This window comes from Chelonoidis abingdonii, chromosome 10 (genome assembly GCF_003597395.2).
Source record: "Chelonoidis abingdonii isolate Lonesome George chromosome 10, CheloAbing_2.0, whole genome shotgun sequence".
In the NCBI taxonomy this organism is placed as follows: Eukaryota; Metazoa; Chordata; order Testudines; family Testudinidae; genus Chelonoidis; species Chelonoidis abingdonii.
Genome location: NC_133778.1, coordinates 21,245,807 through 21,258,939, shown reverse-complemented (window position 1 = coordinate 21,258,939; position 13,133 = coordinate 21,245,807). Strand labels below are relative to the sequence as shown.

General features: G+C 50.2%; 1 protein-coding gene across 1 annotated transcript in view; it reads left to right on the top strand.

Annotated features, from left to right (window-relative positions):
* LOC116836083 (aldehyde oxidase 2-like) overlaps positions 1-13,133 on the top strand; it is a 127,133-nt gene that overhangs the window by 65,478 nt on the left and 48,522 nt on the right. The window contains 2 exon segments of the mRNA XM_075070025.1: positions 714-810; positions 2,968-3,092. Of these exon segments, the coding sequence (XP_074926126.1) occupies positions 714-810; positions 2,968-3,092 (222 nt within the window).

The following is a 13,133-nucleotide window of genomic DNA, read 5'->3' as shown; positions in this document are numbered from 1 at the left end:
TGCAGGACTCTGTCGGGCTTTGGGTTCTAATTTGGTATCAAATGTAGGTTTGTTTAGTGGGGGTGGGTTTAGGTTGTGATTTCATAGTGTAAAAATCCCTTGCACATTTTTATTTTTTGGAAGCATAAAAGTCTTTGCTTTTTGCTTAGCGGTTTCCTGCTCATCTAATGTATCAGAGGCTAATCTGCAAAACGTGGATGAGATGCACAGCAAGGCAATATAACAGAAAAATGTGCACTGGGCATGTCCGTCTCCTCATGAGCTAGATTCTTAGTTGGAGTAAATCAGTATAAATCAGTTGAAGTCAAGTATGACACCAGCTAACTCTAGATGGAGATTTGGCACTATCCTGCATCAGTGTTTGATTTGGGGAGGTTCTCAGAATCAGGCCATATCTCTCTCTTTCTCTCTCTTGCACAGACACACCTACCTACCTTTAGTACTCTTCTCTCTCTCTCTCACACACACACACAGAGTACCTTTACTATTTCTAGGCTGTGGGAAAGCAGAGAGCAATGAGACCTGAAGAAAAAAACAGCAACAACAGAAAGCTGTCGCTACAAAGTAGATATTGTCACACTGAGTCTAGTACCCACATTTGTCTATGCAGGGTGGCAGTTGGATAGATAACAAATGACTGTTCAAAACAAAATAAAAGGTAGTGCTGTCGGCAGTATCGCAGTTGAGATGTGTGGGTTCTTTCCTTGCTGCAGGATGCAATAAAGCATAATTCATACTTTGGAAAAGAGAAGAAAATAGAACAAGGAAATATTGAAGAAGGATTTAAGTCTGCCGATGAAATCATTGAAGGTAAATTGCTGCATGCACTGGGTGGGAAGTCCCAATGATTGAGTCTGATTTCCAGCAGGTGTTTCAGGCCATTTTAGAACTTCTATAGCATTCCTGCGGGAACTTACCTTGGGCTTGTCTTGACTACAAAAAGAGACGAAGTTTAGACTCGGTTTAACTAACGTGCAATTTCAGATTGACCTAAACACAGCCATTTTCATAGCTAAAATGGAGCTAAAGGTGCATGTTACCCTCTAGGGAAAAGGTCAGTGTTAGATCAGGTTTAGGTAGTACATGTTAGCTAAGCCCACTCATAATTCAAACTCATTTTGACGCAAAATAAACCCTAGGGATGATAAGAGATTAGACAACAACTGCTTCAGTGTGACTCAGATGGCAGATCAATCAATGTTTCACTTTTATTAAAACAGAGGGAGAACCTTTGGCCTCGTTTAAAACAATAAAAATCTCTTCCCAAAGATTATACTGATAAGAGAAAGGACTTATATTCATCCTTAAAATAATATAGCCTAAAATAGAACCATGAATTAAATGACTTATGATAGATGACTCCATCTATTTAAAAGGTATGGGACCTCACAAAATAAGATTTAATAAAGAAAACAAGAGAGCTAGCTTTTTGGCAAATGAAGCAATTGACCACTTTTAAAACAAGATTTGGTAAGAGATCAATGACTTGGCACTGTTTTTGTTTGTTTTACTGTACTTTGAATAAAAAGTTTTGAGTATGTTTTAATCACTTAATTTGCATATAATTATTGTTTCTGTTATCTTAAACCAGAGACTGCAAACACTCATAAAACTGAGTGAAAGATTTTAAAACTACTGGTGTCTTCTCTGCCTCTCAGTAACACTTCTTGAAATGTTATTTTGTAAATTCTTGCCACAGTACTCAGAGAATCATCAAAGATATTCCTGTTTCCGTACTTACGGCACCTTTGGCGGGATTCTTTTTCTCTTTATCCAGCCGAGGACCAATGCCTTTTGACAAATATGTGCTAAATCATGGGCCTAGGCCTTTAATTGCAGGGTTTCTTGCAAGCATAAGCCCTTCAAATCCAGTCTTATTCCTCTGGAAGGAATGATCAGTGCCTCCTTTTAGTCACAGTTTTTGACTGCATTCTTCCACTAACGGCGAAATAGTTCCTATTCTTCAGTGCAAGAGAGATAGAGAGATCTGTGATTTTCAAAGGAGTGTTATGAGCTGAAGTAGCTAGTCATACACATATGCTAGTCATTACAGTCATTACATCACATTTAGCGATGTCTTACTAAAATCTGTGTTTCAGCTACCAAGACATGCAGACTAAAGAATACAGCTCTGTAATGAGCCAAAGAGCCCAGTATAATGCCCAGACAGTTAATACATGTTTGTGTGTCTTGCTGTTTGTCCTCCCACAGTATATATTACTCCCACCGCCCTCTACTGTCATCTCTGTTCCAGTGTGTATGATAATCACCCTCTTGTCACTGAACATTAGGCAACATACATATTGATGTGCTTGATCATGTCGCCCTCTTGTGGCTGCAGCTGTGAACTCTAATATTACTACATGTCTCATGGATAATAGCTAGTGCATCAACCCAGGCTCACTACAAAGGAGAAGAAACACAGAGTATCAACAGAAAGAGCTTTTGTAATGTGCTGATGGATTTCCATTCATGTAAGGAAAGGGACATAATAGGAAAGTGACTAGATTAGGCAGAACAAAGGGCAATCACAACAGGTGAGTGGCATACAAATACAAAGAGGACAAGTAAGAAAGGAAGGGGAAAGAAACAAGATGAGACATTTTCCTCATCTTACAGAGATATTGAAAAGGAGAAAGGGTTACAATAGATTATAGTAGCTAGAGATGGAACAGACCTACAGTATAAATCCCTTGATGGGGGAATGTATCACATATTAAACTGACACCGCTTTTACCCAGGAGAAGAAAATTATGCAAGGATTAGATGGTTGAAGAAAGAGATTTCCTTCAAATAAATACACCAGGCTCCCACAGAGGCAAGTTAGAAAAATGAGATATAGCAATATCATAAAATAAATATTTCCATTCTTTTTTGTTCTGTGCAAAACTTTCTGGCACACATCTCCTGATCTCATTAGGCTGCAAATACCCACTGATGCTTTTCCTGTGATTCTGACTATAACAGGTGAAATCCACATTGGAGGACAAGAACACTTTTACCTGGAAACTAACAGTGTACTTGTTGTTCCAAGAGGAGAGGATAACGAAATGGATGTGCATGTGTCCACTCAGGATGCAGCGCGTGTACAGGTAATACAAAGCAGTTTGGGATAGCAATTTATTCTCCATCCAAATAACTTTAAGGGTGGACTGCAAAGCCTTGCCAAGACCTGAGTTCAGGCTTTCTGTATTTGTCCTACAGCAGTCTGATGAAATTCCTAATGCAAATTAATTGGCTTGGGCCTTGTTGGGTAATAAAGCACTGTCTGCACTAGTGCTGTAATAATGGTTCTTGCAAGCAAGATGCTCCCTTGAGCACCCAGTCCAGTGTAGACATGAATGAAGCATGTTGCCAGTTGGTGTACAGAATGGTACTACTGATCTGTTTCCCCCTGCACACCCCCACAATCCTATCACGCAGTTTTGTAAGTTGGTTCATAACATTGTTCCTCACTGTCAACTCTGCATAAGGAAATACTATTAGCAGAGCTCTGGAATAGCAAGTATGATGTTAAAATACAGCTCTGGATAACACAGTTTTAGAATAGTGTCGATGGGATCAAATTCTGTCCCAATTACACTGGTCAAACCCCACTGAAGTCAGTGAGGTAGTAGTGGTGTCGGGACCTGATGCTCCAAACACTTATTCAAGCAAGTTGACTTACTCATGTGAGTAGTCCCATTGAAGTCAATGAGACTATGTGCATGAACGAAGAGTACTCATGTGAAAAGCGTTTGCAGAATTAGGCTGTAACTGAGCAGAATTTGAGCCAGGGCCTGGAGGAAGGAACAATTTTCAGTTCTCCAAATAGATGCAGACGTATGTATGTGCCCAGCTTATCGGAATTGGAGAAATTTGCCTAGCAGTAGCCATAGAGGAGTGGCACTCACACCTTGTGACCATAGCCCCTCCCCTGGCTACATAAGGCAGTGCTGCCCCAACCCTCCCTCAGTTCCTTCATACTACCTGTGGCTGGAGATGGAGCTGTGTGTGTGGTCTTAACCTCACAATCCCTCAGCTAATTTAGGTTTTCTCTTGTTGTACATAGTTAGTAGTACCCTTACTGTTACGTAGTAGTGTGGGTTGTATTAATTTAGTTTTCCTCAGTGATGCTGTCACCGGGGTTTAAATATTGGCCTTCAAGTGAAGGAGTAATCCCCAATAGCGATCCCCACATGCGGTGCTTGCTGTGTCTCAGTGAGGCCCACATTAAAGAGCATTGTGAGATCTGCAGATCAGACTCAAGTGACTCAGGACCTTTTCCTGAAGCAGCCTGCTTCTGTAACGAGGCCTTTGTCAGGTTGGAGATCGCCCTTGGGTTCTGAGTGTGCTGCCGTTTCACATTCCAGAGAAGGCGCCTCTCCAGAGAAACTGAGGAGCTGGTCTCTGTTGACTGCACAGAGGAAAAGGTCACATAGGACTGATTGAGATTACTCCACGTCTCAGGGGGACTCTTCCACTTCCCCTAGGAAAAGCATGGAGTGACATGGAGTCTATGCGGCCACACAGTGTGGCACGGTTACCTCTAACCCATCCCCGGTACCAAATAGGGAGGTTAGAAACCCTGTACTGTTGACTCTGGTTCCTGCTCCCAGGCATCCAATGACTCCAATACCCACAATAGGGATGCCAGTATTGACTGTCTATGTCAGTGGTGTACCAGGCTGCTACAGACCTTCTCTGCCTTTTGATCTCAACCACTTTGTTCCAGGACTGCCAGGTTTGCATCATCTATAGCCTTGTCAACTGAATGAGCCGCTGAACCCTCAGGTCTTTAGATGCCGCTCCCCATTGTTCCCCTTCCACAGATTGTGGAAACAGGGCCAGTACCAGGATTGGTACAGAGGATCTTGGTACTGGGAATCAACTTGGCACCACTGCAGTCAGCACCGCAAATGTTCCTTAGGTGGCTTTCACCACCCTTTATGTCTGCACCTGCAGACACTAGGGATTGACACCACTTCTGGCACCAGTATGCTTGGTTCTATTGGCAGCACCGCTTCCTGCCTCATTCTGGGTGACAGCTGGTTACTCGCTGCCTCTGGTCTTGCTCCACCCTTATCCCACAGATCCCGAGGCTCCTCGATGTCTGAGTTTGGGTCGTCATCCTCCCATGCTCCATCTCCTGACCAGAATTGGAGGCCATCAAAAGACTGGTAAGGGTACAGGGATTGGCACTCATCTCATGGTTGAGACAAAGGCCTCGGCCCAGCACCTACTGGCCACCAATGCCTTATCCTGCCAGTGGCTTCCATGGAATCCATAGGATGTTCCTCGTTCACAGAGGTCCTGCTCTTTGTCTCACTCAAGGGCAAGATTGCCAACCATGTCTGTGGTGGTGACCATCAGCCCATGCGCCAGCAGTCCTTCTCCCTGAAGAGCCTCCAGAGTCATCTCCTCCAGGTCCATCAGCCCTAGAACAGCATCTGGCTTTAGCCTAGTTAGGGGCCTTGCCTTCATCTCCAGACAATTCAGTGCTGCCTGGTATATCATGGTTTGAGCATTAGCCTGCTAAACCCAGGGTTGTGAGTTCAATCCTTGAGGGGGCCATTTGGGGATTAGCCCTGCTTTGAGCAAGGGGTTGGACTAGATGATCTACTGAGGTCCCTTCCAACCCTGATATTCTATGATTCTATATCACTCCCTTCAGTACCAGAGGATTTTAAGGCATACCAAGACTTATTGTGGTATGTAGCTGCTTCCCTCAAATGGAGTTCTTGCAAGAGAACACTCACAAATTAGTGGGCATCCTTTAGCCATCTTCCCCGGGGGAGTCACTGCCCTATCAATGAGTCACTGCTTGAACCATATAGGGCCATCTCTAGCATGCCGGTTTCAGTACCACCGGTAGCTAAGCACATGGAAAAGCACTATTTCATTCCTGTGCAGGGATTTGAGGGGTTTACTCCCATCCGGCCCCAAATGCCTTAGTTGTAACTGCAGTGAACGACAGAGCCCAGCAAAGCAGGTTTAAATCTAGTCCCCAGGAAAGGGACTTTAAACAAATAGATCTCATGGGCAGGAACATTTGCACCTTCTCTTCCTTACAGATGCAAATTGCTAACCCGCAAGTGTTGCTCTCTAGTATGATTTTGTTAACAGGACTGCTATGTCAAAATTTGCCAACCAGCTGCCTAAGTCCTCATGGGAGGAATTTCAGGCATTTGTCACTGAAGGATGCTTGGTGGCTAAGATGTCCTTGCAGTCCATGCTAGACGTCACAGACACTTCAGTCAGGGTGATGGCCTCCATGGTCACCATGAGGAGGGCTTCCTGGCTGCAAAATTCAGGCATTTCCCCTGATGTCCAGGAAGCCATTGAGGATTTGCCCTTCAACAGCCAAACATCATCCTCAGACAAGCCTGACGAGATGCTGTACTCCTTTGAGAACTCCAGGACTACCCTGCAGTCTTTGAGGACATACATGCTTGTGGCGCAGAGGTGCTGTGGTAAACTTTTTCCCAAATCTGGACTTTAGCATACAAAATCTGGGTGCTTACTGTGAACCTCCCCAAGCTTATACCCAGCTTGGATTTTATTTCGCTGCCACCAGATAGTATTGAGGGCTCAATTCTGAAGTGTGTTACTAGAGAGCATGCGCGGCCAGTACCTTCAGTTCTCCTTCGAGTGATTGCTCATATCCATTCCAGTAGGTGTACGCACGTGCGTGCACGTTCGTTGTGAAGACTTTTACCCTAGCAACTCCAGCGGCCGGCAGGTCGCCCCTAGAGTGGCGCCGCCATAGTGGGTAATATATACCCCTGCCAGCCCGCCCGCCCTCAGTTCCTTCTTACCGCCGTGTCGGTCGTTGGAACTGTGAGCGCGGCATAGCTGTCCTTCCACGTCCCTAGCTTCTCGTCGTTCATTGTTTCTAGTTCTAGTTCTAGGTTTAATTATAGTTCACTTAGTTAGTATAGTTGTAGTTTATAGTTCTAGTGCATATAGTTAGCGGTTCGGGGCGCTAGCCCTGTCCCCGCCCCGGCGCAGGCTCATGCCTGGTTCGCCGGGTTCAAACCGTGCTCGGCCTGTAAGAAGCCGATGTCCACACAGCGATCCCATGACGCCTGCTTGAAGTGCTGGGGGAGTCACATATCTCCGAGAAGTGCCGCATTTGCAAGGCTTCAGACCGAGGACCAAGAAGGAGCGAGACCAGTGCTCAATGCTCTGATGGAAGCGGCACTTAATCCTTCGTCCTCGGCACCAGTGCCGCTTCGCTCCGGCACCGGACCACTCCGGTGCCACGAAGACGCCACGGCAAATCTTCTCTGGGCAGCGGTTCAGGGAAAGAGACTGTCCTACCTCCTCTACCCCAGCTAAGCTGTCTCAAAAAGAGCACCCGGTGCTGCACGCCGGCCGGGTTGGCCGTGCCAGGGACTTCGTCGACTCCGGGCCCGGCAGGTCCGTCGAGTCCGATCCTCTCAGCTCTCACCAAGATCTGGGGTTGAGCTGATGGTCCCATCCCACGCCCGAGACCTTTCTCCTCGGCCAGGGACCTCATCGCTCTAACGGAGCCTGTGCTGCCCAAACCCCCGGCACCGCGGTGTGGGTTCTGCAGTCTAAGGGCAAGCCCATGCCGATGCGAGGCACCGTCCCTGGACTCTCCAGCTCAAACCGGTCACGATCTCGGCACCAATCTCGATCCCGAGGGAGGTCTCGTCTCGCGACGCGACTGCGCCGCTCGCAGTCCCGGCACGCTCTCCACGACGGTACCGGTCGTAACTTGTGCACAGATCATCCTCGTGCCGGTCTCGATTACTCCGGCACCGTGTCTGGCTCCAGTCACCGTTACCGCACCGGGACTCGAGGAGTCGTCGTCATGCGCGATCCTGCGTCGACCTCCTGGCACCGCGCTGGTGGCAGGTCCGGTCTCGATCGCGGCCACCGGTATGGATCACGCCGATCTCCAGGACCAAGGAGGTCTTCGCTGCCTGGAGTGCGGGACCCGTACCACTCCCATTCGGCTCCCCATGGCCCTCAGTCGCAGGAGTCAGTCTCTTCGCGGGCGGGCAGTTACTTAGACGCTGAAAGACCCGCTGCCCCTTCTCTGAGACTCAGCAGGAGCATGGTCCTCAGCAGTGGGGCTTCTGGACCCCTGGGCGTATCACCAAGCCCAGGCGCCCCAGCAAATTCCTGCGGTCGTCGGTCTCTGAGCACATGGTCCGGAGGCTACTCTTCACGCCTCTCCATCCCCTATGGAAGAGCAGTCGTCTCATCCTCCAGATCCTGAGCACCGCCGCAAGAGTCAGACGCGGTGCTCCAGTCTGAGCCGCCACCAGCCCGCTCCTGCCAGGTCTCTCCTCATACGTCCTCCCCAGATGAGGCGGCGCGTGGGGACGACTCCACCAGTCCCCCCCACTGGGGCTGGGACCTCCTCGGCCGCGTGGCGCAAAATATGAACATCCAGGCTGAGGAGGTCTCCGAGATCGAGGACCCGGTCGTGGGCATCCTCTCAGGCAATGCGCCACTCGTGTCGCCCTGCTCTCTATAAGGACCATGCAAGCCAATGCCACCACCATCTGGCAGTCACCGCTTCCATTCCCCCCACTGCTCGGGGTGTCGAGCGTAATACATGTCCCTTCGAAGGGCTATGAGTACTTATATGTCCACCCACCGCGTGTCCCTCGTTGTTCATCTGTGATGAGAGGGAGTGCCACGGGCAACAAGCTCGGCCCCAAGTCTAAGGAGGCGAGGCGTATGACCTGCTTGGCCGCAAGGTCTATTCCGCAGGTGCCCTGCAGCTGCGGGTCTCCACCAGCAAGCTCTGCTCGTCGCTACAATACAACACCTGGGTGGCGCTGATAAATTTAAGGAGCTGCTCCTGCAGGAGCTCGTAGGAATTCGCTGCTCTCCTTGACAAGGGAAAAGGTCGCGCGCACTATCAGGCGGCTTTGGATGCTGCAGACTCGGCCGCCAGGACTCTGGCCTCCGGAGTCACTATGCACCGCATTTCGTGGGCTTCAGGTCTCTAGCCTTCCTCCAGAAATCCAATATACCATCCAGGATCTTCCGTTTGAGGCCAGGGCCTGTTTTTGGACAAGACTGACCCTCGCTGGAAAGCCTCAAAGACAATAGGGTCATTATGCGGCCCTGGGGATGCATACGCCGGTCACCCGCAAGACCATTCAGGGCCTCAACAGCAACACAGGCCTTACCCCAGCCCAGGCAAAGGCAAGACTTTGCAGCAGCGAACAGGAATGGCAGGTGAGACAATCGGGTAACCAGGGGGCCAAAGCCCAAGGTCCCTCCAAGCCTTCCTCCGGGCCGAAGCGCCTGTTTGAAGGTTGCGCCCGAGGGGCTGTACCAGTCCCTCCCCTGGATCCTCCTCTTCTCCACCGTCTTTCGTTCTTCCTCGCCGGCTTACTTCAGACCGCTGGTCCTCCGCGCGTTGAGGCTTGGATACCGCCTACAGTTTGCTTCATCCCCGCCCTCCCACCCCCCTTCCTTGTCCCCTTCAGGGACCCTCTCACGAGCAGATCCTCCTCCAGGAGGTACGAACGCTCCTCGACTAAAGGGCCATAGAGGAGGTTTCCAGAGACGAGAAGGGCAGGGGGTTTTACTCGTTACTTTCTGATCCCAAGGCCAAGGGAGGTCTCAGACCCATCCTCGACCTACGAGAGCTCAACAATACCTGGTCAAGTTGAAGTTCCGTATGGTGTCCTTGGGGACCATTATTCCATCCCTGGATCCCGGAGACTGTACGCCGCCCTCGACATGCAGGACGCTTATTTCCATATAGCCATCTTCCCGCCCCATCGAAGGTTCCTTCGCTTTGTTGTTGGGGCCGCATTATCAATTCACGGTCCTCCCGTTCAGCCTCTCGACGGCCCCACGAGTGTTTACCAAATGCATCGCCGTTGTCGTACACTTCCTTTGGCGCAGTCGCGTGCATGTGTCCCTCTGACGACTGGCTTTTTCCGGGGACCCTAGAGGAGCGAGTCCTCGCGCACGTCCGCATGGTCAGCCGCCTTTTCATGAGCCTAGGCCAATGCTCAACGCCGAGAGTCACTCTAACCCTACTAAGAGATAGAGTTTACGGAGCCGTTCTAGACTCACCCTGGCCCGGGACCGTTCCTCCTTGTCGCGGTTCCAGGCTTGACAGCCATCATCCACAGGCTGCAGGCAGCACTTCTAACCTCCAAACGTACTTGCCTGACACTCTTGGGCCACATGGCGGCCTGCACATTCGTCAGGCGCATGCTCGGCTCCGACTACGGCCCCTCCAGTCCTGGCTCATCCTCAGCTCCGTTCCGGCCAGGCGGCCCGTTAGATACAGTAGTCACGATTCCTCAGGACGTCCTCCACTCCCTCCAGTGGTGGCTGAATCGGTCCGTCGTGTGTGCAAAGGCTTCCGTTCCATCCGCCCCAGCCCTCGCTGTCCTGACAACGGATGCCTCGGACTTGGGATTGGGGAAGCTCACCTAGGTGCCCTGCGGACCCAGGGCGCTGGTCTCCTCCCGAACTCGCGCTACATATCAAGGTGAGAGAATTGGAGGGCGGTCTGCCTGCTTGTCAGGTGTTTCCGTCAGCAGATCAAGGTCGCTGTGTTTCGGTTTTCACCGACAACATGAGAGTATGCTTATGTAAACAGGCAGGGCGGTACGAGGTCTCCTCTTCTTTGTCAGGAGGCCATGACCTTGTGGACTTTTGCATAGCCCATCTGTTCATTCTAGTTGCTTCCTTTCTCCTGGGGGTTCGGATACGCTGGCGGATCGGCTCAGCCGGTCCTTTTGCTCCCACGAGTGTCCCTTCGCTCCGACATTGCCTGGCGCTCTTCCGGAGGTGGGGCATCGCCCATATGGACCTCTTCGCATCCGCAGGAACAGAAAGTGCCCGATGTTCTGCTCTTTCCAAGTCGCGAACCGGGCTCGGTTTGCAGACTGTCATAAGTAGATAGTAAGGTAAGGGTTAAGTTTCTTTTCCTGTAAAGGGGACAAAGAGAACCAAACATCTGACCAGAGGACCAATCAGAGAACTGGATTGTTTAAGTCAGGGGCGGGAATTTGTATCACTCGGGGTCTTTGTTGTTTTCTCGCTATGGTAAACAGTTTCCTTCTAACTCCATCTTTTCTCAAATATTACTAAAGTCTGTGAGTACAAAGGGAAACAAAGTAATTCGGCTATGAGGACTTTGTGTTGTATTTACAGATGTGGATTGCTGGCGTCTTTGTGCTTCCTCGGCTGTGAGGGACAAGCTTTCTTCTAACTCCATTCTTATCTCAAAGTTTCTCCTAAACCTGTGAGTACAAAAGAAAGCAAAGTAATCGGCTATGATGGCTTTATGTTGTATTTACATGTATGTTGATTTGTGGACTGGTTTAATTGGGCTATCTTTTAAATCAGACTGTTTATTCTATTTTCTTATAAGCCAAGAGCCTGTATTGATCTTAATGCAGAGATATTTTTCTGTATTTTCTTCTTTTTATATAAAGTTTTTTAAAACTGTGGAATTTCTTTTCCTAGTGAGGTAAGGGATAGGATTTCTGTACCAGGTAGCTGTCTCTCCCTAGGAAGACAGAGAAGGGAAAGGCAAAGCAAGCTGTTGTATTTTGCATCTTAATTGTCCTGAGGGATAGAACGCTTATCTTGGAAGCAGAAAAACAGGTTTCTTGTACGAGCGCAAGCTAGACCAGGAGGAAGCCAGGGAAGGAGGGGGAATGGGGTATCTTCTGCTTCTGAGACTCCAAGGGATTGGGAATCTGGGGGTCCCCCAAGGAAAGGTTGGGGACACCAGAGAGAGGAAAGGGGGTCAGGCCTATAAATTCCTGACCGGTGGCAGCGAGAATATATCAAGCTGGTATGAGCTTGGGGGAGTTTCAGGTAAGCCCCCAGATTTTGGACGCTAAAGTCCAGATCTGGGACAGGAGGCTTTCTACACAGACGCCTTTCTGATATCTTGGGCGACGCACCTCTTCTATGCGTTCCCTCCATTTCCGTTGATTCACAAGGTCCTTCGAAGGTGCGCAGGGACAGGGCCCGCTTGATTCTGATCGCTCCGGCATGGCACCGGCAGCATTGGTTCTTCTCCTGCTGGACTTGTCGGTAGTCGACCTGTTCCCTGCCTCGTTCACTGGACCTGATCACGCAGGACCACGGCCGCTTCGTCACCTGGACCTTCCGTCTCTGCACCTCTCGCCTGGCTCCTGCGTGGCTGACTAGGTCCGATGCACTGCTCTCCCAGTGAGGCAGGTGCTTCTGGGCGATAGGAACCGTCTACGAGGACGATGTACTCAGCCAAATGGAAACGCTTACGTGCTTGGTGCGCGGAGAGGCGCTTCCACCCCACCGATGTTTCCATCCCAATCGTCCTCGATTACTTTGGTCGCTCAAGCAGCAGGCCTGGCAGTGTCCTCTCTCCGGGTTCACTTGGCCGCTTCTCCACCTTCCACCCGGGGAGCGATGGCCGTCTGTCTTCTCCACACCCATGGTGGCTAGATTCCTTAAAGGTCTGGAGTGTCTCTACCCCCAGGTCTGCCGCCCAGCCCCCTCTTGGGATCTGAACCTGGTGTTGTCCCATCTTAATGTCCCCCCGTTTGAACCGCTGGCTACGTGTTCCTCCTCTACTTGTCCTGGAAGATGGCATTCCTGGTGGCCATCACTTCTGCTAGGCGTGCGTCAGAGCTACGCGCCCTGTGGTAGAGCCCCCATACGGTGTTCCATCGCGACAAGTAACAACTAAGGCGCACCCGCCTTTCTCCCCAAAGTTGTCTCGGCCTTTCATGTCACCAGGACATATTCCTACCCGTATTCTTCCGAACCTCATTCGTCTCGCCGGGAGCAAGCAGTTGCACTCCTTAGACGTACGTAGGCGCTGCCTTTTATATAGAACTGACCAAGCCGTTCCGCAAATCCCCCAGCTTTTTGTCACCATAGCTGACGCGGTTAAGGGTTGCCTGTCTCCTCGCAGAGATGTTCTCGTGGGTGACATCCTGCATACGGGCGTTACGACCTGGCCGGTCCCGTCGGGCAATGTACCACGCACTCTCTAGGGCCAAGCATCATCGACGGCGTTCCTTGTGCGAGTACCCGTCCAGGAATCTTGCAGGGCAGCGACCTGGTCCCTCTCGTGCCACCTTCGCTCCATTATGCCCTGGTCCAACAGTCCAGGGATGATGCAGCCTTTGGCTTTGCCG